The sequence below is a fragment of the Ovis canadensis genome, chromosome 4 (assembly GCF_042477335.2).
Source record: "Ovis canadensis isolate MfBH-ARS-UI-01 breed Bighorn chromosome 4, ARS-UI_OviCan_v2, whole genome shotgun sequence".
NCBI classification, from domain to species: Eukaryota; Metazoa; Chordata; class Mammalia; order Artiodactyla; family Bovidae; genus Ovis; species Ovis canadensis.
In genome coordinates, this window is record NC_091248.1 from 107,635,657 (window position 1) to 107,661,633 (window position 25,977).

The 25,977-nt window shown below is 57.5% G+C and overlaps 2 protein-coding genes and 1 long non-coding RNA gene across 4 annotated transcripts in view; 1 reads left to right on the forward strand and 2 right to left on the reverse strand.

Moving 5' to 3' along the window:
• The window catches only part of LOC138438913 (uncharacterized), an 18,774-nt gene extending 12,988 nt beyond the window's left edge, over positions 1–5,786 (reverse strand). The window contains exons 1-2 of the long non-coding RNA XR_011256500.1: positions 5,666–5,786; positions 1,518–1,647 (exon numbers count right to left, since the gene is read on the reverse strand). This is a non-coding gene — a long non-coding RNA (uncharacterized lncRNA). The remainder of the gene's footprint in view (positions 1–1,517; positions 1,648–5,665) is intronic.
• LOC138438912 (transmembrane protein 53-like) lies at positions 4,349–8,587 on the forward strand. 2 transcript variants are annotated; one of them, XM_069586942.1, is made up of 3 exons: positions 4,349–4,644; positions 5,691–6,156; positions 8,080–8,587. In XM_069586942.1, exons 2-3 carry the CDS (start codon positions 5,700–5,702, stop codon positions 8,442–8,444), a joined length of 822 nt encoding a protein of 273 aa, XP_069443043.1. In that variant the 5' UTR covers positions 4,349–4,644; positions 5,691–5,699; the 3' UTR covers positions 8,445–8,587. The 2 variants fall into 2 exon arrangements, with proteins under 2 accessions (XP_069443043.1, XP_069443042.1); XM_069586941.1 differs by having other exon boundaries at positions 4,373–4,619.
• On the reverse strand, positions 8,522–25,317 carry IMPDH1 (inosine monophosphate dehydrogenase 1). Its single transcript, XM_069586940.1, has 15 exons — positions 25,050–25,317; positions 20,754–20,852; positions 18,534–18,582; positions 15,949–16,050; positions 15,730–15,804; positions 15,245–15,451; positions 15,007–15,094; positions 13,949–14,148; positions 13,226–13,316; positions 12,886–12,981; positions 11,690–11,833; positions 11,451–11,595; positions 10,756–10,899; positions 10,544–10,627; positions 8,522–9,299 (listed from the first exon to the last, which is right to left on the reverse strand). The coding sequence occupies exons 1-15, from the start codon at positions 25,217–25,219 to the stop codon at positions 9,278–9,280; spliced, it is 1,716 nt and encodes a 571-aa protein (XP_069443041.1). The 5' UTR covers positions 25,220–25,317; the 3' UTR covers positions 8,522–9,277.
• Between the last annotated feature and the right edge of the window lie 660 nt (positions 25,318–25,977).

Here is a 25,977-nt window from a genome sequence, read left to right on the forward strand (position 1 = left end):
AAGGGATCCCTGTGTAGCCAGGCCCCAGGCAAGGGTAGGGGTGTGGCAGAGAAGGCTGGTGCCAGGGGAGGGAGCCCCATCAACCCCCAGGGCTGTAGAGGCCACATGAGTAAAGGGGGTGGAGAGAGGCCGGCAGTGGCTGGCGAGGTGCCCAGACACTCAGAGCCCCCTGCCGGCTCAGTCCCACTCTGCTTCTCTCCTGCAGGGCAAAAACCTCTCCCTTCCTCTCCTCTTTTTCCTTCTCCACCTCTGGGATCCCCTGGGAAAGTGGGAGGAGGAGGGACTTGGGGGCTAGAGAGCAAGCAATGGTGTCACAATCTCAGTTCAGTGGCTGAGTAGCTGGGTGACCTTGGGCAAATCACTTTGCCCCTCTGGGCCCGTTTTCTCCTCTGGAATCGAGGACATGGTTTCCACTTCATGGGGCTATATTAAATGACATAACACAGGCCTATACAATGCCCAGCATACGGCAAACACTCCAAGAGCATCATATGTTATCATATGTATACACGCCACTCCCCACAGACAGAACATCAAGTTTATCTGCCCAGCCAGGTCCCAAGTTCCACCAGGGGAACATGGTGTCCTGTCTATCTTTGTATCTCAGCATTGCTCTACTTACCGGTGTGTATTAGGCGATGCGTTGTACTTAATCATCCACTCATGCAGACAGTATGTTTGTGATTGTTGTGAAAAACAACAAAGGAGGAAGAGGGAATGCCAGCAGTGGGGGTAGGGTGGTGGTTTGCTGTTTCATACAGGGTGTCAGAGAGAAGGTTGTTTCACAAGATGCAGCTGGAGTAGAGACTCGAGGGACATGAAGGAGTGAGCCCTGGGGGTTTCTGGGGAAGCGGAGGGCTCTGGCTGGGGGGAAGCACTGGAGAATGGCAAGCCCTGTGCGATGGGATCCGAGCGGGTGAGGGCAGAGGGAGAGAAAACAAGGTCTGGCATAGTGGGGCCTTGTAGGCCACAGTAAGACTGAGCTTTACTCGCCGAGCCTGGGGGGCCCTTCTTGGAGAAGCCTTGCTGCTTGGGAGAGGCCCCCAAAGGCCCTGGGAGGCAGTGCTCCGCCTCCCATTGGGCTTCTAGGAGGGGATCATAGGGGCACCCCTAGAGTCAGGCCACCGCCTGGGGAGAGGCAAAGACCCCAGTGGGCACCCCAGCCCCCCTTACTGTGACTCCTCACACGCAGCAATGACCTGTGGGCTGGGGGACCCAGGATGTTTTTAAACCTAGGGTTTGGATTCTGGACTAAGCTCCATCCATGTTACTCACAAGTTGCTGTCTACATTTCTAGCTTTTTAAATACAATTTTTTTAAAAACGCAGAAAACAGAAGTTTTCACAGCGCAGAAGTGTGCCAGGGGTTTGGCACACTTGTCTGTGCCCACCTGCCCCACCCTGGCCCACTGGCCCCATTCTCTGGGCAGATTCACACCCAGGAACACTTTCACTAACAGACCAGGTCACACACACAGTGGCACTGTAACAGACTGCCACACACACACTCTCACTCACCTGTGGGTTTTGGGTTCCGTTCACTTGGGGCTTTTAACTTTACATGGTCAGTTCTGCTTTGCCCCTCCTTTTGTATGGAGTTCCATCTGAGGGATTTCACCTCCTGCTTCAGTCCCGAGGCCTCCTGCACCTGACGTGATACACCCCAAGTCATCTATGTTTCTTATATTATTATTGATAATAATCATAATATTATTATGTAATACATTTATAAGAAATTTTTTAAAAAGAGAGAGAGAGACCGGGCTTTACTTTGCCACCAGGGGTGCCTGGCTTCTGGAAGGCTTTGAACAGAGGCATGAGTTGCTCCGGCTTATGTTTTAAAAGAATCACCTGGGACTTCCCTGGTGGTCCAGTGGCTAACACTCTGCACTTCCTATGCAGGAGGCCCACGTTCCATCCCTGGTCATGGAACTAGATTCCACACGCCACAATTAAGAGTCTGCATGCTACAACTAACGATCCTGCATGCTGCAACTAAGACCTGGTGCAGCCAAATAAATAAATAAAACAAAACCTTTTTTAAAAAATAAAAGAATCACCTGGCTGCTGTGTTGGGAAGATCCTGTAGGGAGACAACACGGGGGGCTGGGAGAACGGGAGCTCACTGCAGGAACCCAGGCAAGAGATGGTGATGGCCTGGGCCAGCATTGCTATGGGAGAGAGTGGAGGAAGTGGTCAGACTGAAGATATATTATGAATACAGTTAAGACAGGATTTGCTGATGGATTAAACATGGGGTGTAGGAATTGAGGGTGGCTCCAACAATTTGGATGGGGGTTGCTATTATTTGTTTATCTGAACAACTAGAAAAATGGAATTGCTATTTTTTGAGATGGGGCAAGTTTAAGGAGAATCAGGTCTGGGAGGATGGTGAGGGAGTGTGGTGATTAATTTTATGTGTGAACCTGACTGGGCCCTGTGGTCTCCAGATATTTGGTCACACATTCTGGGTGTTTGTGCAGGTATTTCTGGATGGGATGAACACCTGAATCTGCAAGGCTGGGTAAAGTGGATTGTCCTTCCCAGTGTGGGTGGGCTTCATCCAATCTGCTGAAGGCCTGAAGAGAGCAACAACAACAACAGGCTAAGAGAGCACTTGCTTCCTCTGCCTAAGTCCTTGAGCGCAGACATAGACCTCTTCTTGCTTTTGGAGCTGGCTCTCCCGGTTCTCAGGCATAAATAAATATCATGTACATATGTCCTACTGGTTCTGTTTCATTGGACACCTGACAGAGTCAGCAGCTGGGGTGCTGCTTCTGTTCAGCATGAGATTCTACTCAGTATCCTGATGGAGATGGGGAGTAGGCAGAGATACAAGACCATGAGGCAGTGAGAGCCGAATCGATCACTGAATTGAATCCTCCCAATCTCTGTCCTTCCCCCCTCCCCCTCAATATTTATTTATTTGGCTGCACCAGGTCTTAGCTGTGGCATGTGGGATGTAGTTCCCTGACCATGGGTTGAACCTGCAATGGGAGCTTGGAGTCTTAGTCACTGGACCAGGGAAGTGCCCCAGTCTCTGTCCCTTGACCCAGCAGAAGTTGCTTTTCTCCTCTGCACAGCTGCTGAAGCATTCTTTCCTGATTCTTCTTCCCAGAATAGTCCTGGGCTCCAGCTTTGCGTCCTCCTTAGAGAGGTCACCTGTCTTTGGTTTCCCTAGAGGGTGCACATAACCCCCAAGAAGCCCTAAATCCCCTCCCCTCCAACTGTGTCAGGTCCTCTGACAGAGGGGAGCCCCCTACAAGATGAGGGAGCCCTGAATAGAGAGATACCCCACTCACAGCAGGCAAGAACAGCTGGGCTGGAAGGGGTGGGTTTCTCTTCACTGCTCTCTCCTGGTCTCCCAACAGGTCTGGGCCCCAGAAGCAACCCCCACGCCAGCTTCTCTTGTGGGGTTGGACCCTTCAGACTTCCAGAACTAGGAGGTGCGGTGGAAGGGAAGGGTCATCCAGGCAGGTCCAGCTTCCTAACTGGGCATACCTCTCATCACTGGTGACCTGGGCAAGACACTTTGTCTCTCTCAGCCTCATTCTCCCCATCCACAACACAGGGATACGCGTGAGTGCCTTACAGTGCTGAGTGTGGGATGCACCTGCCGCAGTGACCTGTCCTTAGCAATAAATGACAGCAGAGAGCAGGTCTTTCAGAGTCTTCTCCCATCCTCAGCCAGCCTCTCTCCTTTCTGAGATTAGATTATTTTACCCCCAGCCTGTCCTTCAGAAACCAAATTTTTACTAGGGACATGGGCAACCAGGGAACGGTTGCCAAGGGCAGGGCTTTCAGAAAGGCTGCCCGTCGCCCAGGAAACTGCCCCACTCTGGTTCCCTGGGGTCCAGCAGGTCGATGGATTCTGGTGCCACCTGCTGGATACTGTGCCACACTGCTCCTAAAGCACCCACACGCAGGAGTCCCCGCATCCCCGGGCAGGGAACACCCTCTGCCCCGCCCCTCTTCTCGCCCCAGCATCTCCACCGTGAAAAGTCCTTCCTACTTCTTGTCCCTAGGTTTTCCCAGAGACTAGAAGAACGGAAAGGAGCTGGAAGCACTGTGAACCACGGGGAGCAGTGGGAGGAGCAGTGTCCTTCCCGGAGAATGGCGAGGATCGAGGAGCAGGACTCCCGGTGGTGCGAGGTCCCAAGGAAACCCCTCCCCTTAATTGACTTCCTGAAGCTCCGACTCCGCAGTGCGGACACACGTTTCGCTTCTCATTTGTTCGCTTCCCACCGAGAGCAGCGGCGGGGTGGGGAGGAAGGGGTTAACACGGGGTGGGAGAATGACGTGCGAGGTCACAGCCAGGTCCTTATGCAACATCCCCTCCAGGCTCCCTCCTCCTTGCCAGCCGCTCAGCCCCTGATGCTCCAGTGCCGACTTCCCTTTTCTTCCCTGGGGAGAGCCTGCCTACTACCTTGACAGGATGTCAGACCAACCCCACCTCCCACCCCCCACCCGCCACCGTGGAGCCTCCGATCACCCTGCTTCAAAGGGAATCTTCAGTGCAGGGCAGAAGAGCAGAGAAGCAGAAAGTCCTCTCCTGTGAGAGACCAGGTCTCCTGAGTCGGATTCCTGCCTGGGGCAGCCCCTGTGCCCGGCCATCCAGAGGTCAGCCTGCCCTGAAAAGTGAAGGGTGAGGTGGAGCCACTGCTGAGTGTGTGTGTGTGTGTTGGGGCGGGGGCGGGGGTGATCAAAAGACAGGAAGCTGTTGGGGTGCCTGTGGATGGCTCCTCTTTCCCTGGTTAGGATCACAAGCAGAGAAACTGAGGCGGAGGCACTTCCGGAAGGAAAGGCTAGTCTCTACCCACCTGTCCCAGGGGAATATTGCACCTTGCAACCCACATGCCTCCTCCCAGACTTTTATCTGGGCTGGGGATGTTGCTGACTTGTGAGCCAGACACCCTGGCTCCCAGCCCAGAAGCTCATGTTGCCAATGGGCTTAAGAAGGCTTGAGGGGTGGAGCAGGAGGTTGAGGACCAAGGTCTCCCAGGTCCCTGACCCTTCCCACCTTCCCTCCGGAGCTGAGCGGGAGGGAAGGGAAAGGAGGCTGATGGAGGTGAGTCCGCATCCTGCAGGTGAGGGGTTCTGCCCTGAAGACAGTAGGTATGGGGAGCGGAGTGGGGGAGCTGGGGCCCTGGATAGGTTATGGGGTAGGGGGGCCTGCATGCTTTGACTCTGGTACTACCCTCTGACTCCAAACTTCCCTCAGCTGATGGCAGAAGGGCTGCTGGGAGTGCACCGGGGTGGACAGACTTGGCCCCTCAACTTCCAAATGGCGTGTGTGTAAAGCAGAGAGGCAATCAGAGAGGCTGGGGTGGGGAATCGAAAGCTCTTCTGAAGAGTCGAGGGAGATGCTGCCTTTCCCCAGCACGCCCCCCCCCCCCCGCCCCCCGCACCCAACCCCACCGCCATGGCTGGTCCCTCCTCCTCTCCAGACCCCACTCCTGGGTATGAGGAGAGCGGGAGGGCAGGGGTGGGCGAGGGATTGAGGGAGAGATTGAGGGCTCCCTCCTCTCCGGGCTGACTGCCCAGCTCCCCGAAGGGCATTAGAACCGCAGAAGCTTAAAGGGCCCTCCGAGAGCTAATCCCAGCCGCAGCCATCTGAGAGCGGATGTGTGTGGGGGAACCGCGGGGGCGAGCGGAGGCCCACCTACCACTCCTCCTTCCTCTGGCCTCCAGGGCGCGGCCATGGTCCCGCTGCTCCCCGCCGACGTGACGGTGACCCGGCTCTCCCGCTCCATCCACTTGTACTGCAGGCCGGGCCCCGCGGGGTCCCCAGGGCCCCGCCCACTGCTCCTGCTCCTGCCCTGGCTGGGGGCGGGGCCAGCTGCCCAGAGCAAGTACGTGCAGCTGTACCTGGCCTGCGGCTTCGACGTGCTGGCCGTGGAGAGCGCGCTGAGCCACTTCCTGTGCCCGCGGCTGGGCCTGAGGTGGGCTGCCCACGTGCTGGCACTGCTGCGGGAGCCTGGGGCCCTGGCCAGCCGCCCACTGGTAGTGCACGCACTCTCCCTGGGTGGCTACACCTTTGCACAGATGCTCCTGCTCATGGGCCAGGACCTGGGGCGCCACGGCAGCGTGGCCCAGCGCCTGAGGGGCCATATTTTCGACAGCCTGGTGGTGGGCAGCCTGGACCGCATGGCGCTGGGTGAGTGTGCTGGGGCAAGTGTGAGGGGGCGCCTGGGCCACACAAGCCAAGCTGGACTCCAGATAGATGGGCAGGTCTGCTGACCAATGGGCCTGTGATCTGAGTGTCCCAGAGGTGTCTCGAGTCTCTGACCATCCCCCTGATGTGGCCTTCCTACCTGGAGTGTCGGTCATCTTGTCCCACCTGGGTCTTCCCCACTGTGGCTGAAAATACAACCCAGAGTGAGTGTGCTGCCTGGCACGCCTTTATCTCCAGCCTCTATTAGGGCTAATTTACTGAGCACCTGTAACTTTCCATACATACTCACATAACCCCCACATTGGGACCGTGAAGTAGGTGTGGTGCCTTTTGAAATTCTTTTCTTGGGACACAAGCTTTGGAAAGAGTCTTAGCAATCATGTACAGTTGACCCATGAACAGCAGGGTTTTTTTTAACTGCTATGTGGGTCCATTATATGGGGATTTTTTTCAGTAAATGCATATCACAGCACTACGATCTGAGGTTGATTGACTCCACAGATGTGGAATTGCAGATATGGAGGCCCGAGTATAAAGTTACCTCTGATTTTCAAACACGTGGAGGGTCAGCACCCCTAAACCTACAGTGTTCAAGAGCCAACTGTGACTGGGTGCACGGGTTTCCTCTAAAACAGTGATTCTGAAACTTTGGTGAGTATCAGAATCGCCTGGTGCTGAATCCTACTTCCATGAGCCTGGGCCTCTAGGTCCTAGATCTAGGTGGTTTCTGTTACACGCCATAGTTTCAGGACCACTGTGCTCTAACTTCCTCTAGAAGGACCAAACTAACATACCTCAAGTAACAAAGTAACCGCTCACAAAAGAGCTGGACACAATTTAGTAAAGAATCTGCCTATAATGTGGAATACTTGGGTCTGATCCCTGGGTTAGGAAGATCCCCTCGAGTAAGGGATTGGCTACCCACAGCAGTATTCTTGCCTGGAGAATTCCATGGACAGAGAAGCCTGGTGGGCTACAGTCTGTAGGATCACAGAGTTGGACAGGACTGAGCGACTAACACTTTCAACTAATGACTAAACAACAATCAAAAAAACCATCCCATGGGTCAGTTCTAATTGACCAGTTAGGTCTAGCTCAAAAGGAGAATTCACCCTTGATGCAGAGTGACTTGGCATTTCTCTAAAAACCCTTAGATCTTTTCAATTGCTGGTCAAACTGCTTCCTGTATGGTTTTTGTAAAGCAATGTGCAAGACAAACTGTGAAACAGCCTTGTTCTGGTCCATCCCCTCTTATCTTTTACCATCCCTGGGTATCTGGATTTCCTTCTCCCACCCAATCAGGTCACCTCAGACTCCAAGGTGCTCTCCAAGGCAGCAGATTCCAGGGCATAAGGCCTCGGGGGACTCTCAATGACCCAGTCACTTTGCAACTCCAGGAGCAGTTGTTGAACCAATTCTGAACCCACCCAACAGTCTTACCACCTAGATCTTTCCTTCTCATCCCTGAAGATGTCACAAAGCTGGAAAATACCAGAGAGAGAGGCTGGGTCCTGACCACATGGCTCTTTTAGGAATGGCCTGGGAGAAGGCAGGGACCAGCAGGCCAAGTGTGGGCTGAGGCCACCCCTCCCTGGCAGTCATGGGGCTGTTTCCAGCTTTCCACTACTCACAACTAGGGCCTTCTGCCCTCTGCTCCGTCCTGTCACTAGAGCATTCCCAGCATTCCCTTCCTTGCCTCTGCCCAGAATGGTGTGTGTACCAGGCAGGACAGCTGGGTGCCCACTGACCAACTACAACAAAGGCAGAGAAGGCAATGTTTGTGTCCCAGGACCCCCAACTCTAGGGATCCTCAGCAGTCCGTGTGTCAGTGCCCCCGCTCCCAGGAGGCAGGGCCTAAGCCGCATATGACAACAGGCGCTGACCCCCTCCTCCTGGAACCCACAGGTGTGTCTCAGCTGATGAAGCTGCAGGCCCTGGGCCCAGTGGTCAGGGCCACAGCCACGTTCTACTTCCACCTGTGTCCCAGCTGCACCATCCGGCATTACGAGGCTGCGGTGGGCGCGTTTCGGCAGCCACCCGTCAGGCCCCCGACGCTTGTCTTCTATAGCCTGGACGATCCCCTCTGCGACAATGCCCGCCTGCAGGAGCTGCTGGCCACCTGGCAGCAGCTGGGCATGCCGGTATGGGTGCAGGCCTGGGAGACCTCGCGCCATGCGGCCCACCTGCGCCAGCACCCCCTGGAGTACAGCAGCACCCTCGCCACCTTCCTGGGGAGGCTCGGCCTGGCAGCCCCCGCAGCCCGGCTCTGATGGCGCTCTGGGCTCCGGCTTCCCACTGGGATGGCGCTGGCAGTCCCATGGACAGGGGATGGAGACGAGACGGCAGAGGCGCTGAAACCTCTTGATTTATTCAGATTATTTTAACATACAATGACGCAACTGTGGCCCCCAAAGTGTGCAAAGTTAAAGCCTTCGACTGCAGCTGAGAAAAGAGGGCAGGGACGGTACACCCAGGGATGGGGGCCAGTCAGGAATGGTGGGCAGCCTCCCCCCCAGGGCCAGGGACGGGCAGCCTGAGGAGCAGGGCTGGGGAGTCCCAGCAAGGGGTAGGGGGTAGAGACCTCCCTCCGGCCTAGGTCAGGAGCCCAGCAGTGCCCCACGGCTGAAGGCGCAGCAGCCTGGGAAGGGGCCGGAGGCAGGCCAGGAGAGCACCATTTTTGGGGTGGGGGGGGTGCCCTACGGGAGAAGCCAGGAGGGGCCACTGATCCCAGGGGTGGGAGCCGGGCCGGAGCAGGCTGCAGCGAGAAAGACCTGAGGCAGGCGCAGGGCCTGAGAGTCCAGGCTGGCTGGGCTCAGGGGGCGCTGAAGAACGGGGAACCTGGGAGGACTCCCAGGGCAAGCTAGCCCGGGAGCAGTCCTGACTCTGCGGGGGTGGATGGGGCTGGGGGGGGGAAGTAGGGGGCAGGGGGAGGCCCAAGGAAGGGCCGTGGACACTCAGGGCCCACCCCTGCTTCTCTCCCTGGAAAAGGAGCTGGGGAACCAGCAGTGCAAGTCTGTGGACTGCTCAGTTACGGAGGGAGGCTGAGCCCAAAGCGGGGCCCTGGGGCATGCCTCCTCCACTAACTCGGCCGCCGGCACCGTCCTCAGTACAGCCGCTTCTCGTAACTGTGGGCACAAAGGCAGAGTGAAAACCCAGAGTGGGCGTGCAGGAAGTGGGCCCCGCCTTCCCAGAGCCCCTTGCCCAGGCTGGCCCTGGGCTGCCAGGTGGCCCCCAGACTCAGGGGAGGCAGTGAGCTGCTGCTGAAGCCCCTGCCCCTCAGCCACGGTTGGGGGTAGGGGAGGGGGTGGGAAGGGACAGGAAGCAAGCCCAGTGCCTCTGTTCGTCCACTTCAGGCCAAGGCTCCCGGAAGAGGCAGGCCAGGCCCAGAGACAGCCATGCTCCTCGGGCCGCAGCTGGTGGAAAGCCTGTCCTCAGGGCCGGGGTGGAGGCGGCTAAGGACAGCACAGCCCATCCTCACAGGAAGAGGTCAGGCCAAGCAGGGGTTCTGCCGCTCACATCTCCACCCACCCCTGCAGGTGCAGTGGCCTGAGCCCCCTGTGGTCACTGGGTCCAGTCCCAGACAGGACAGCCTCAGGCCTGTGGTCAGGGACGCCTCTCTGCACCCCAGGAGGGGACATTTCCCCTGTAGGGGAGGCCAAGGCCAGCTGCCCCCACCACGATGCTAGTCCTACGGTCCAAGTCCCATGATGACACCCCAGCTCCACCCTCAGCCCAACGCCCCCCACCCCAGCCCAGGCCCCACCCAGACTGCCCCCTGCTCTACTCTACGCTTGGCCCCGGGCAGCGCAGTTACTTACACGGCAGAAAGGTATAGCTATGGGAGGATGGGGCAGAAAGAGACACAGGTTAGATGCCCGCCTCTGCCTGGGGGGACAGGCCCTCTCGATCAGGGTGGGGCTGCATGCCTGCAACTACTGCTGCCAACTAGCACTACCCCCTCCCATGGTCGCCCCAGCACTGGCGTTGGTCTCTCTACCCTTCTCCCTACCAAGGGCTTGTGCCCCCAGCCTCCACCGGCCTGCTTGGTGCCACCACCAGCGAGAGCCCAGCACCGCTAGCCCTGCGACCAGCCACCAAGCTTCTGAGCAAGCAAGGGCTAGGAAGCTGGGAGGAACAAGTGGTCACGTCTCCCGTGCCCAGCTCGGGGTCGGGGGGTAAGACACCCGAGGGGAGGGGAGGGCCTGCCTACATTGGGGAGCTAAAGGGCGGGCCAGACCCTGAAGGAGAGGGTGCTGGGGTCACCCTGCCACAGCCTCCATCCCTGAAACCTCGGCTCAGCCTCTGAACCACGGCCCCGCCTGCCGGACCCAGGGCCAGCCAGCCAGGGCCGGGAGGCCGCCGCACTTACGAGTGCAGGCCGTGGACGCCACCCTCGATCTGGGCCGACATGGTCCGCTTCTCAAACTTGAGCTCTCCTGAGTACATCATGGACCTGCCAGCAGGGAGATGGCACCAGTCAGGGGCAGCAAGCAGGGAGGAGAGACAGAGAAAGGAAGCAAGGGGGGCACCAGGAGCCTCCCACTCGCCTTCCACCTGTGGCCCTCCAGTCACCACACTCACCGCAGGACAGACAGGCTCCGGGCCCCGATGTCCTGGCAGCCGTGCTGGATGCCCGCTATGAGGTAGGGCACGAACTTCTGAATGGAGCCTTTGTCCTGGATGGAGCCCGAGACGCCCTGCGCGATCTTCACCTTGTCTCCCTCGCTGCGTGGAGGGCGGGAAGCCTGAGCCCCACTGCCCAGGGCTCAGGGGACCCCACTCCACCTCTCGAGGGTACTGGCAGAGGGGCTACTAGCCAGCAGGCGAGCTCAGTCCTTCAGTTGTGTCCGACTCTGCAACCCCATGGACTGTAGCCCTCCAGGCTCCTCTGTTCATGGGTTTCTCCAGCCAAGAATGCTGGAGTGGGTTGCCATGCCCTCCTGCAGGGGATCTTCCCAACCCAGGGATCGAACCTGTGTTGCTTATGTCTTCTGCATTGGCAGGCATGTTCTTTACCACCAGCGCCCCCTGGGAAGCCCCAGAATGACCCCCAAAGCTGTTACTCTCTGTGCTACCGGATAAATAAATGTGGGTTCCTAGTCAGGGGGCCCCGGCACTGTCTTGGGCCTGCGACTCGTTGCCCTGTGCCTCGGCTTCCAGAGCTGTGATATGGAGGCTGGGTGCCACCGTGGGAAGTCAGAGGGTCCGTGCAGACCTGAAGGCCTGGGGGCCGACGTGCTGGCCCAAGGCTGGGGAGGGGTGGGGTGGGCAGGCACCTGAAGTAGCGTTTCTGGCTGCTGCTGCTCTTCTCCATGGCGTCCAGCGAGCCCATGCCACGGTACTTCTTGAGCCTCACACCATCCGAGAAGAAGTATTCACCGGGGGCCTCCGTGGTGGCCGCGAGCAGGGAGCCCATCATCACTGCAGCGGTCGGGGGGGTCAGGGTCTCTAGCCCCCAGGCCCTCCGACCACCCCTCGCCGGCCTGCCCCATCCCCAGCGGACCCGCCCCCTCACCTGTGGAGGCTCCGAGGGCCAGCGCCTTGACCACGTGCCCCACGGTCTGGATGCCGCCGTCGGCTATGACTGGGACCCCGAAGCGCCGGGCGTACTCAGCCACCTTGTACACGGCAGTGCCCTGGGGCCGACCACAGGCCATCACTGGGGACAGTACACAAGACAGGTGTCAACAGCGTCAACAGCAACAGGGGCCAAGAACAGGCCTCTCACGCCTTGCGCCCTACCTCCACTTGGGGAAAAGGACCGCTCTGGATGTTCACGTGGCAAATAAAAGTAACAACAGCAGTAGGGTAAATGTCATTCCAGGAACCTGGACCTCCTCACCTACAAGAGCCCTATGGGGACACCAGCGGCTGCATCAGCACTGACCTCAGCCTCACCTCTCTCCACACACTAGCTCCCCTTCACTGTTCCTAGGGTTAGGTACTCACAGCCTCCTTTGGGATATTGGTTTGCATTTCTTTTAAGTTTCATCGTCCAAGGCTCTTAAGTATTTGATTTCTAAGTGAGAATTCTAAGAAACCGGCACCTATCTAGGGAATGGATGCAAGGCTAGATAAAGGAGGAAAGAAGTCTCCTCTGCCTGTACCTCTGTTTTGTTCTTTTTACATCCCCAAGATTTAGAACAACACCTGACACACAGTAGGTGCTCAGCTAACATTTCTTAATTTATAGAAAAGGCCTACATCTCACCTCAGGGGTCAGCTAATACAGAGGTGGAATGGAGTGGGTTGCCACATCCTCCTTCAGGGGATCTTCCCAAACTGGTATTGAACCCTGGTCTCCCACATTGCAGGCGGATTCTTTACCATCTGAGTCATCAGGGAGGCCCAGACAGTTAAAAGCAGAGGCTTAAAGACCAAACAGGTTGTGCAGCATTTGGGAGACATCACCCTCACTAGAGGGACCAAATACCTCAGTCCTGGGCCCACCAATTGGGCTCCCCAGACCAGAATCTAAGAAGCAGACTGACGCACACCAAAAACTTACAGTCACCTCCTCAGATACCTGTCTCCCCGCAAGTCAGTGGGCTAAACAGTCAGTCTGAGCCTGGGTCACTCCTGAACCCCAAGAAGGGGCCTGGCTGAGTGAGCACTCTGCACACTCTCATGGCAGGAGAGTGAGGCCCTGGGGCCTGATAAAGGCCAGAGGGCATTCGAAGTGCAGCCACTCACACTCCTCCTGACACTCACCTTCCTGGGTGATGCAGATGGAGCCGCAGCCCATACCCACACGCAGCCCGTCCACACCAGCGTCAATCAGGTTCTTGGCCTGAGCGGCTGTCACCACTGGGGAGAGGGGCAGTCGGAGGGGAGGAAGAGTGTCAGGATGGGTTGCCCCTGCCCTGCCCAAGGGTGTCCTGGGACCCCAGTCCATACCCACCCCCCACACCTACTGTGACCAAAGCCCATTCCTGCAGCCCCCCGCCTCCCATACCAGGAGCAATGCCACCACCAGGGGATGCCAAGTGACACGGAGAGGTTACACAGTGGGGGGCGAGGGCCAGGATGTGAGCAGGGACCCTGCACTCACCATTCCCCCCAATCACCTGGAGGTGGGGGTACTTCTGCTTAATGTAGTGTACCATGGCAATCTGATACACAGAGTTCCCTTGGGATGAGTCCTGTGGGAAGGGGACCAGGAAAGTTGAGGGGTGGAGGCTGAGGGCCCTCACTGAGGGAGGGGAGTTTGGGGGGTTTTGAGTGGACAAACCGATGAAAGCCCTATGAGAATGCACCTCTGTCTTTTTCTGGGCAGTCACTAGACAATTCTCAGCAGATTCTCAAAGGGGCTTGCCTCCCCCACAAAGGGTAAGCATCACTCATGGACAGCTGCAGGGAAGACAAAGTCCCTTCATACCCACAATATGGACCAGTCCTCACAGCAAAGAGATGGGACCTGGGGTCATATTCTGTTCCCACCAACTCACTAACTAAATTACTTAACCTCTTGAACCTCAGTTTTCCCACCTAACAAATGGGCTTGGTGACTGTACATCTATGAGGATTAACTGAGTTCACCTACATAAAGTTCTCAGTGCGGCACCTGGTGAGTCATCGCACTCAATGAGTGCGATAAACATCAGGGTCATGTTATGTAGTGCAGAGTGCCCCCAGAGGCTCCTCAGTTTGTTCTAAGCTGTCAGAGTCCCAGTGACCCTCCCAGTTCTGACACTGGGCTTAATTAGAGGTGAAGCTGGGTCTTCCTAAGTGCAGACTCCCCTGAACCGCCCCTTCTCCAGGGCAGTGCCCCTACCAGCACTATGACATCGGCGCCCGCCTGGGTGAGCAGGTCCAGGCGGTATTTGTCATCCTCACGGGTGCCCACAGCCGCCCCGCACAGCAGCTGCTTGTGGGAATCCTTGGAAGCCAGGGGGTAGTCCCGGTTCTTCTTCAGGTCAGTGCGGGCAATGATGGCCACTAACTCGTCTCGATCATTGACAATGGGCAGCTTCCCTGACAAGGAACACAGGAGTGAGATGGAGGAGCAGGCTGAGGATGAAAACAGACCAGGCCAGAGATTCCCCTGCAGTACCCAAAGCCACCACTAGGTGATAGCACCCACCCAGGAAGTGTTCCGAGGGACCTGGCCCTCTGCCCAAGGAACAGGAAGCAAAGAAACCCAGTTCCTGGAGCTCTTCCTGCCCTGTGGCTAGGCTGGACTCAGTGGGCAGCCCCTGCGCACTGGCAGCACTTCACCTGCTGGGCCACAGGCCACAGTGGTCGAAACCTCCTAGCCAGGGCACAAACGTGAGGCTCTCCTGCAGGGGGGAACATGTGTCCTGTCCACTGCTACCCCTGAGGACGATCCAGCTTGGGCCACGGGGGCATTTCCCAGTGGCTCCCGTAGGGACCTAAGGGAGGCCTGGCGTGCTGCAATTCATGGGGTCGCAAAGAGTCGGACACGACTGAGCGACTGAACTGAACTGAATGAATACTATGTCAACTGCCCCCCCTGGCAAATGAATTTAACTGCAGGACTTCTCAGAGCCCTTGATAAAGTAATGAACCATTCCTTATGCAAGATGGGGACACCGACGCATTTTCCAACTTTCTAGGACCACGGATCCCTTTCTTCATGATGAGCGTTTCACAGAACGAGCTGTTGTGAGAAACATACTGTGAAGACGCCAAATAAGGGATGGGATTTCCTAAGCCAGGAAAGAGACCTCAGGAATCATGCTCCAGTCTGAGGTTATTCAGACCTTCCCCGAGGCCCAGCCTGGTTGCAGGGACAACTTGCAAAGCTGTGAAGCAAAAGGGGGCTCTGATGGGAGGAGGGTGGGGGTGCATTTTCCACCTGCTCCCTGGTACCTTTCTTGCTGCGCTGCAGAATCTCATTTGCCTCTTTCAATGTCACACCCGCTGGAGCCACCACCAGCTCATTCCGCGGGGTCATCACCTGTGGGGCCAGGAACATTTGCCTGCAGGTTGGCAGGTGAGAGAGAAGGGAGCCAGACCTCCCTCTGGTCCCTGGTCACAGGCACCAGCCTGAGGCCCCGGACCTGGGGTCCTCTCTGCCCCAGCCATGCCCTCCCTGCCCTACAGGTACCTCACTGAGAAGGGTGGTGTGGTCCTTCTCGGCGAGGAAGTCAATGTCTCGGGAGGTGACGATGCCCACCAGTTTGCTGCCCATGGTGCCCGTCTCAGTGATGGGGATGCCTGAGAAGCCATGCCGGATCTTGGCCTCCAGCACGTCGCCCACAGTGTTTGAGGGGCTTAGCACCACCGGGTCTGTGATGAAGCCCTGTTCAAACTTCTGAGGGCAGAGACAGGGGAAAGAAAAGGCTGGAAGAAAGCTGGAGATGGTGTACAGTCTGGCCACAGGGGACAGAATGTACTGGGGCAAGAAGCCAGCGGGAAAATAAAGGCTGAGCCCTGAGCCCTCACTGGAAGGGCAGACAAGACCCCACAGGAATCAGCCAGGGAGCGCACGGGCCCACAGAGCTGGCAATGGGGGTTTGGGGAGGGGTGAGGGTCTGTGAGGCAGGGGACCACCAGAGGGCATCTTCTCATGGGAGCGGGCCTAGTACTTGCCTTGACCTTCCGCACTTCATTGGCCTGGAACTCTGGAGTGCAGTTATGGTGAATGAAACCGATACCGCCCATCAGCTGGGGTAGAAGGGAAGTACAGCTAGAGTCAGCCAGTCGTCCTCACTCTGCCAACCCCACCTCTGATTCCAATTCCTCCTGACGTTCAGCCCACCCTGCTCAGTCCTCCCGGCCCTGGGGTCCCCACCCCCGTGCCCAACTCACAGCCATAGCGATGGCCATGTCAGCCTCTGTCACAGTGTCCATGGGGGATGAGATGAGTGGTGTCTTTAGCGTGATCTTTCGAGTCAGGGCTGAAGTCAGGTCCTGAGGGTGGAGACGTGGTCTATATGAAAAGTTTTATCATTCATTCAACAAACACTTACTGAGCTCCTGTGTGTGCCTGGCACCGACCCTGGGGATACAGCAGTGAGCAAAGCGAATGAGGCCTCTGCTACCTCCTTCTGGGGCTTACATTCTACTTGGAAAGAAAAATGACCCACACGAAACGTATCCAAGATGATTCCGGTTGGGATGAAGGCTCCAAAGAAAAGCAAGAGGCAGAGTGACCACTGGAGGAAGAATGTGGTGGTTGGTAAAACCTCTTTCTTGAGGGGCTGACTAGACAAGTAAAAGTCCAGGAGTCTGTTTTTCCAGGCCGAGGGAACTGTGTGTGAAACCCTGCCTCTGATTCCAGTTCTCCCTGAGGTGCATTTAAGAAAGAAAAAACTAGCAGAGTAGAGGGAAGGGAGAGAGATGGAGAGGGGAGGGGGGCAAGGATGTATAGCCTTGAAAGCCTTCGAGAGGAGCTTGGATTTGATTTTGCGATGAGAAGCCACTGGAGGACCACAAGCAGAAGAAAGACATGATCTGATTTATGTTTTAAAGAGGTGGTTCAGGCTCCAATGTGAAGACGGGATTTTGGGTGACAAGGTCTAGACAGAGAGACCACTAGGGAGACTGCTGACAGGTCCAGGTGGGAGATTCCGGGGCCTGGTGAGATGGAGGCATGGGAAGGAGTCTATTAGGCCGCCCATCCAGGGAGAAGGTGACTGCCTGTCCATAGCTCAGAGGAGAGGTCAAGATGGCAGGGTATGCAGGGTATTCAGGAAGCATCTGCCTGTGAGCAGTAGATAAGGCTGGACGGCAGACGCCTCCGAAATTCAGGCTAACAGCTGTGGATCCTAGCCCCCTAAACCCTCAGACACAGACTTTGCTACGTAACTTTCCGGAGACTCAAGGACCCCTACAGTCTATTGCCAGAGCCGGACCGAGAACCTCGGCCCTGCAGTCTAGAAAACTCCCCCTTCTTGCTTATCCTAGTGCAGAAGAGCCACAGCCTCCTAACATAGACCAAAGGAAGGAGACCCTTGATGGCCAGTGGGCTTGTTGCATCCCTCTCTTCCTTGCACTCTGCCCAGGATCTGGGACAAGGTCAAGTGTTAGTCGCTCAGCTGTGTCCAACTCTTTGTGACCCCATGGACTGTAGCCCACCGGGATCCTCTGTCCACAGGGATTCTCTAGGTCAGAGTACTGCAGGGGGTTGCCATCCCCTTCTCCAGGGGATCTTCCCGACTCAGGGATCGGACCTAGGACTTCTGCATTGCAGGCAGATTCTTTACCATTTCAGCCACCAGGGAAGCACCAGCACAAGGCCAGGCTGCTCACTTTCACTTTGTGAAACTGAACAGCCAAACCAAGAAGGCTTCCAGGTTGCTATCACAAAGGGAATATCCAGAATAGTCCTAATGTCCCCTTAACAATCTGTCTGGGTCAGCACTGACTACACAAGCTGGATGTGAGCTTCCCCAACATAGAAAAGATCTGGGCACATTCAGGCCCTCTGGCATTCCATAAGAATCAAACCTGAATAAATATTAATGATAACAGCCACAGAAAAACTTTTTTTTAAATGCATACTAATTCATCATAGGATAACTTTTCCATGAAATGACTAACACCCATTAGCATTTAGCCTCCTATAATGTTGTTGCATATTTTTAAATTTTTATTTATTATTTAAAAAAACTTTTTTTGACTGTGCTGGGTCTTCCTTGCTACACATGGGCTTTCTCTAGCTGTGGTGAGCAGGGGCTACCCTGCTTTGTGGTGGGAGGGCTTCTCATTTCAGCTTTTCTTGTTGCGGAGCACAGGCTTTAGGTGTGCAGGCTAAGTAGTCGTGGTTCGCTGGTTCAGTTGTGGTGCACGGGCTTAGTCGCTCTGAGGCGTATGGAATCTTCCCGGACCAGTAATCGAACCTGTGTCTCCTGCATTAGCATGCAGATTCTCAAACACTGCGCCACCAGGGAAACTTGGGTTGTCATATGTTAATAGTATAAAGGATATTGGTCATCCACTCGGTTTATTCCTAAGCCCCGCTGGTTAAGAGATGCACTGTTTCCTTGTATTAGACCACAATCTAACTTCTTCAGATCCTCTCACCAATTCTTCTAAGTCATGGATCCACAAACAAGTCTGTCCACCTCTTCCAAAGTTTCCATAATTTTACTGGCTTCTAGGATATCTTTGCTTAGCACTTCAGAAGAAATCCAGTAAGTAATAAAGCAGCCACACCTACATCCACCCCACACCCTCCCTGAGCCTCTCTGAACTTCACTGCAGGCCCCGGGCTAGACCCACCTTTCAGGATCCCACCAAATCCCCATCACTGCCTTTAACCCATCAGGCATAATCCACTGCCCACAAATGGCTACATCCACCACCTTCCCCAGAAAAATCTCTCTCCCACACCCCTGAGCCAGAGATCAGTGTACTATACCACACACACAGCCCCTCTGCCCTTTACTCACCACTTCATCAGCTGTGAAGTCTATGAATCCTGGGAGAATCAGGAAGTCGCTGTGAAGAAAGGAAGTGACATTACTGGGTGAGGAGGGGGTTCCTGAAAGGGGCAGGGCCTGCCACACCAGGGGAAGCAGTGTGTGGGTAGGGAGAGGAGCCAAGTACCTGAACCCTGTGATCTGTTCAGGACTGAAACACCCTCGTGCCCCCTGCTAGTATCTTGTCAACCTCAGCCCAGAGAGCTAGAGTCAAATGTGGCACAAACTCTGCGGTCCTGGGGCGCCACCAGGGCAGCTGGCCCCAAACACCCATTGCCTTGAGGGCTCAGAGTTCATCAAGGGACCCAGACATTCCCACAAGGCTGCACACAGCGGATACAGGGTCTGCCCTTGAAAACTTCTCAGTCTTGGAGGCGAGGAGATGATAAACACGGAATGCACCTGAGAACAGTGTAGGAGCACCACCCAGCAGGAACACCACACAGCACAGGGCAAGCTGCTCAGCCCAGTGCTGGGGCTGCTGAGTCACACAGGGCTCAGAATGGCACCAAGGGACCCCAGGGGGCTGAGCACGGGGTGCATGTCAACAGAGCAGGCATCCCTAACGCTCTGCCCAGTTGGACTGGAGCAACCAACGGACACGGCCTGGATGGGAAACGAGAGGAAGGGGCCTTATAGTTAGGACCACAACACAGGAGGCCCAGCCAAAGCCTGGCAGTGGCCAACAGTAACCTGGGCCATGGTCCCAGCAATCCCCAGAAGAGGGATACAGGCCTACCCAGGTGCCGCAAAGCACAGGGCCACAGCCCAGGAGCCCTGACAGGCCTGCAATCCTAGGGCCTTGACAGACACGCCCAAAAGTAAACGTCTCAGGGTGTTCAGGGACACTCCCAACCGGACTAAGGAAAGCAGCAGGCACCCCAGGGCCGGAAGGAAAAGCTACAGGGTGGAAGGGACGGGTGGGGTCTTTAATTTGCCCCAGGGTGTAGAACGACTCCCTGGGAAATGTTACTGGGAGACACCACTGAAAAATATATCATATATACTCTATCCCACTTCATCAAAGACCACCAGAGAAATAATCTTAACTGCCCCTGTCCCCTGGCAGCCCTTCTGTACAGTGAAGAGGCCTCTGTGGCTCACTTAGAGGCAGGAGAAGAAATGCTGGAGTCTGGGACCCTTGGCATTTTCTAGGTATCACACATACCCCTTGCCTGGCCCACATCTCAGCTACGCAGACAAGCAAGAGACACTCCTCAGGAGTGACTGGGTATCCTGGTGTCCAGGGAAACGGCCTGCCAGGCAGGAGTGCTTACAGGCAAAGGCAGGAGCTAGCAGGGGACAGGACAAGGATGCTCTTGGCTCAGAGCATCCCTACCCCACCCTGGTCCCAGGTCCTGATGCTCTTTCCTGGCATGGACACAGTCCTGCAGCCAAGAGAAGAGCTAGTGCCAGGCCTGCAGCCAGCAGGACAACTGGCCCAGGGCCCATGGAAAAACACACTAAGCCAGAGGCAAATGGTCTTGTCTTCTTCAAAAATCCTGGGTGGGGAGGGCTTGGGTGGGTGATGGTCAAAGAATACTCTGGCCAAGTGAGGAACACCAGTACTAACTAACTTGTAGGCAGGCAGGGGCACACGTGGAAAGTGGGTTGGACTGGAGGGTGGAAAAAAAAGAGCCATCTCAACTGCCCAGCTGGGCATCTCCTGGGGGCAACACCCAAGCAGCTGCCTGAACAGGCCCCCCCTCCCCCACCCCGCCCTGACTCCTGCCCTCAGCAGGACGCTGAGAGTGACGCTGGGAGTGAGAGTGTCCTGGACCAAGGTCTGGGAAAAGTCTCCAGAACCACATCTCGTGTTCCCACACGCCCCCAATGCCCTCTTCATGCGGCCAAGATGCCCCGAGGAAAGAGGAAGGGGGCAGGCCGGACCCGGATCTAGCCAGAACGGGGCATGGCACCGAGGGCCGCGATGTCGCTGTGCCACGTCCGTCCGTCTGCTCTCGGCGCGGGCCGCCTTCCTTCCCTGGCCCGGCCTTGCCCGCACCCGCCCACCCCCACCCCACCCCCCGCCAATCCCGCTCGCTCCCGCCGCTGCCCAAGTGGCTCGAATCGGGCCGGGGACGCGGGCGTCACCCAGGAGCGAGCGGCGCACGTGCAGGGCCGGGGCCTGGGAGGATCGCGGCGCGTTCGTGTGCGCGCCCAGGTGGGGCTGAGGCCCCCAGCGCTTACTTGTAGGTGAGGCCGTCGGCGTTGGCGAACAGCTGCTGCGCAGTGAGCCCATCCTCGGGCACGTAACCGGTGCCGCCGCTGATCAGGTAGTCCGCCATGCTGCCAGGAGACACCGCGACCCGACATAAACACCCGCGCGGGCCGCCCCGCCGCTGCTGCTGCTGCCGCCGCCGCCGCCGCCGCCGAGGCTGCTGCTGCTGCTGCTGCTGCTGCTGCTGCTGCTGCTGACGCCGCACCAAGGCCACGCTGCCGCCGGGGGCCGGGGGCGGGGGCTGCGGCAGCCGCGGGGCGGGCCCCGGGCGCCGCCCTCACCCGCACCCCTGCTCCTCCCGCCCCTCCCTCGGGAGCCCGCCGCCTCCGCCCCCAGCAGCACAAAGAGCCCCGCGGAGCCCGGCCCAGCCGCCGCCGCCGCCGCGCGCACGCCCAGGGCTGCCCGCAGTGGCACAGCGGCCGCTGGGAACCGGGGCGGCGGAGGGCGTGTGTGTTCATCGGCGGAGGGGGCGGGGCCAGGTCGGGACACGCCCCCTCCGCCGCTCCAAGTCCCGCCTCTTAGGTTCCCCGCAGCGCCTCCGCCAGGGCCAGCATCCCGGGCCACCCAGGCCACCGACCCCGCGGGCATGAGTCTCCCCGGGGCCCTGCTGCCTAGTCCCAGGGTAACCTCTCACACGGTTTATCTTCCCCAAGACTAAGGCTCAGACTTGAATCAGGGCCCGGAGCCCTGAGGAACTGGTTTGGGCCGGCAGCTGCCCAACACACCGGAGTCTGAGGTTGTATACCCTCTCGGCAGTGCACACCCACCCTGCTCCCCACAACCGGGCATCATTCCTAGGAGTCAGGCATCTGAACAATGACAATTCCTGACCTTTGGGTGGCTTTGGAGCCCTCTGCTGTCTACAAGGCATTTTTCATAAATGATCACATTTACTCTACAATCTACTAATTGCCAATTACTAGGTGTCCTCCCCCCACCCCTGCTCTACAGATGCAAAACCTACAGTTCAGGAGGGGTTGGGGACAGGTACTACCCCTAGTTCCTGATCTAATGCTTCAACCTGACATCCTGTGTCATCCTCAGCTCAGAAAGTACTGTGGATACCAGGGAGGTTTAGCCCCAGAGAGCAAAGTTTGCTTTTTTTCAGAGGGTAGCACGGTGGGAAGCTGGGGGTGGGGGGGAACCACAGGCCTGGCTTAGGCAAGTAAGTATACATACAAATTAGGACAGAGGGTAGGGAAGTCTTGAGAATTTCTGCAAGCAGACATTTGGTGGCCCTGGATGCCCAGCAAGACCCAGATTTCTACATGAAGGTAGTAAGATTAGGTAGCAGGTTGATTCCCATGGGAGTAGGTGGGGTGTCTGGGGCCGGCCCTTCCCCTTCGTGTGACCAGAACTGCTAATGCTACTCCCTGATGAGAAGCCAGAAAGTAGATGTTAGCCCCTTCCCTGCCTCAGGCCCAAATGCCACCCTCTCCTCCCTCTGTCCTCCTCTAGTCCCTTGGTGAGATGAGGGACAAGTGGGCCAGGGACCCTGTCCTCTCCCTGGCAGGGCAGCTGTCTGTGGTGCTCCCCCTGTCTCCAGCCCTGGAGGCTGGGTTTGTTTACCTCTCACCAGTGTGGTGGCAGCCGAGCCCAAGGGAGCCTCCCTGAGATGCCCAGCCTCCCTCAGTGACTCCCCGGGACCCTGCCAGGAAAACAGACTGTTCCATCTGTGTGAGAGGGAAGGGGAGGCTTCCCACAGAGCTAGAGCGATGAGGCCTATGAGGCTAGAGTGCTGCTGGGGACTCACAGATGTCCACTGTGCCCTCTTTCTTACTGCGGGGCACCAGAAAAATCACAGATTCCCAAGCTCCCCTCTCCAACCGGGGAGTCTGAAGGAGGCTCCTGATGGGGGCCCCTGGAAGCCCTCTGGTATTGAGAAGGAGGGCCTGCTAGGGTTCTCTGCTGAGTGGGGGCTGGGGCCAGCTTGCCAGGGATGCCTAGGGTATACCTGATACCTCAGCATTCACAGACTCATGCGGAGGGTCTGAGCCATATGCGGAAAGGGGTTATCCTGAGGGCACCAGCATGAGGACCTCCTAGTAGCCGCCTGGAGGCAGAGCAGTGAGCCTGGCTAGAGGAAGCAACTGGCCATTCAGCACCAGTTGCTTCCTGGACACCTTTCTAGCCACAGAAAGATGAAGCTAGAAGGGCATGGCAGGAACAGCACACAGGCTGCCCCGTCATCTGCTCTGGGTCACTGTCTCCTGCAACGTGGGCCATGGATGGCTAGGGTTCCCCCAGGGCTGGGGCCCAGGACAGCAGCTGGGGTCTGCCAGCTCAGGTGACCTCAGTATGACATTTGCCCCGGCCTCGAACTCAGAACCAGGAGAGGAGGGCTGCCACCAGGCTGAGTTGTGGGGAGAGTCCTCCTCCCAGCATGACAGACCTCACAGCCCCACTCCCTTTCGGCTGCCCACCCCCTGCCACCCCCCACCCCACCTCCTCCTGCTTTGACCTGTGTCCGGGCGTCTCATTACTCTAAGCTGCTGGGCTCAGCCCTGGGTTAGGCTGTCCTTTTCCAGAGACTGTTAATCCACCTCCCACCCCCACCCTCAGCTTTCCTCCTCCCTCTTCCTGATCTTCCCCAGCTGCTTCCTCCCTGGGGAGGAGACACCAAGCAACCAGTGGGCCTCCCCAGCTCAAGGAAGGGCCAATGGTCCCCTGAGGCTCCACATCTATCAGCTGTGAGCAGGAGAGCAGGCCAAACCCCATCAAGGCCCTTCCTTCGACAGGGGCGGGTACGGTGCCCAGCCAGGCACCCACATCCAGTCAGGGAACCCAGAGGTCTCTTTCTAGTCTGGGGCTGATTTGAAGGGACAAGCTTTCAAAACACTTCCAAGGGGAGAGTTGTGGGAGTTGTGGGGAGGAGCATTAACACTGACATTGTTGAGCTGGTTTAGGGGACCTAGCTTGCCCAGGTTCAAGCCAGAGGGCAATAACTCTGGCCTCAAACCTAGACTTCTCATGGAACCCTGTCCTCTTCCCACAGTTTCTACACTAGAGCCGGCAGATAGAGGTCTAGCCAGCAGGTTTTGAATCTCACTACACCACTTGGCTGGGTCTCAGGTTTGACACCGGCTCTTCAGAATCTGGTGGGGTGGCGATAAGACAGGTGCAGAAGTACAGTCTGCAGAAAGGATGCTCCTGCATGGCCCTGGTCTGAGTTCCAAAATGACACTCTTGCAACACCTGCCCCCAACCAAGGCACTACCTCCATCCAGCCCCCGTGGGCCCCTCTCCTCCTATGGCCTCTCTCTGTCGCCCTAGACCCTGAGCCCCAGCAGCTGGGTTTCTAGGATAGCAGGAAGGATGCAGGTGCCCGAAACTGAGTCAATTCTAGAGAGCCAGCCTTCCGGGGCAGGAGGGGCCAGGTTTCACCCAGCAGCCCCTTAAGCCGTTAAAAGTTCTTACATAATAGCGGCCAGCCCCTGGGCAGAGCTAATTCCCCCAGACCACCAACCCCCCTCCCCCCCAAAAAAAACCCCCAGCTTCCAGGTCACCTCCCCAAGCTGCTGAGCACCAACAGATGGGAAACAGAAAGAAGTCCAAATCCTCTGGACCGGAAGGACAGTGGGTTGCATTTCAAGCTGCAGTACAATCCAGAGATTAGCCACTGTCTCCTTTTCAATCAGTCCCCTGCGGCCCAGATCAACACCTCCACTCTTCCTCCAATGACCCTTACAGACCCTAGCGGGGTAAGGGCAGAGCCGGGTTTAAATCTTAAAGAGAGAATCTGGGGTGAGCTGCACTGGTAGTCTCAACAGACCTCAGTGAATGGGGGAGGAGGGGCTGCTGTCCTTACCAGGCTCTGAGAGTGTCATCCATCTGGACACCAACCCTGACAGTAAGACTCTGAAGATAGTTCTAGGAGGAGACAGCTAAGGAGGAGTAAGCAAAGTTGGACATGGACTCCAACAGGTTCGGTTTGAACCACCCCAGTTAGAGCCACTTGGACCAGGTATTATCGGGTGTGTAGTTGAGGTCAGACCCCGGACTAAGATTTTAGGGATCGTTTTTTTTTCCGACCTGCTCCCCGGTGCAACTCAGCACTGAGCCCTCTCTGCACAGTGCCCACCTGCATCCCCCAACCAAAGCCGGGTGTGTGGCATCTGAGCCCAGTTTCAGGAAGTTTCAGGTTGAGGCGGTAAGAGGGCTTGAGTGGTGTAATATGCCCTTTCCCTCCCCAACAGCGCTGCCCGGTTCCCAGGGCCACCGCGCCCGCCCCGGATGCGCCCCGCGCGCTCTGCCCTGGGCGTCACCTCTCGGGCTCGTAGCCGGCCTGCAGCAGGCGGGCGCTGTACCGCTGCGCCGCCGTCTTGTGTCCCGGGTGCTGCCGGGCTCCGGGCTCCGGAACATCAGCGGTTCCGCCTCCCTGCAGAGACACCGGGAACGGCGCCGACCCCGCTGGCGGAGCGCGCGGCTCTTCCATGCGGAGGCCGCTGCTCGGGGCGGGCGGGAGCCTCTTCTGGAGGCTCCCGGGCCACCGCTCAGGAGTGAGCGCAGCCCAGTCGGGTCCGGGGAAGGGGCGGGGCCGCCGAGGCGGAGCCTGCGCGCCGGGGGCGGGGTTCCAGTGCCGCGGGCGGGGCTGCTCCGGGGAGGGAGTCCGCTGCGCTGGCAAAACTCTCCCGCCGGCCCATCTACCGAAATTCAGCCTGTCTTTCCCATCCCCGGATCCGCCACAGGATGCTGGGAGATGGAAGTTGAACTGCACAGGACCTCTACCCCTTCCCCGCTGCCCGGACCTTCTAGTTTTTCCTGGCCCCTTCTAAGGGAAAATCAAAACAGAGCGCAGCCGGGGCTTTCTTCGCGTCTTATGTGGGTTCCTCTTCTTGAGAACCGAGGCTCGGTCCTTTGAAGCGCCTCCTACCGGCCAGCCGCAGACCTACCTTGCTAGGGCAAAATGTGTGTGCTTAGTCGCCCAGTCGTGTCCGGCTCTTTGCGACCGCATGGACCCCGCAAGGCTCCTCTGTCCACGGGATTCTCCAGGCAAGAATACTGGAGCGGTTTGCCATGCCCTCCTCCAGGAGGGCGAGATAGGCTGGGAGATTATCCATCTGCCTTTGCCTACCGAGCCCTTCTGTTCAACAGATCTCTTAGACAGGAGGGAAACAGATTTCCCTTAGGCCTTACCTGTCATTGTCTGAGGAAGGAACAGATAAGACTGCAGGCTCCTTAAGGAAAAGGAGC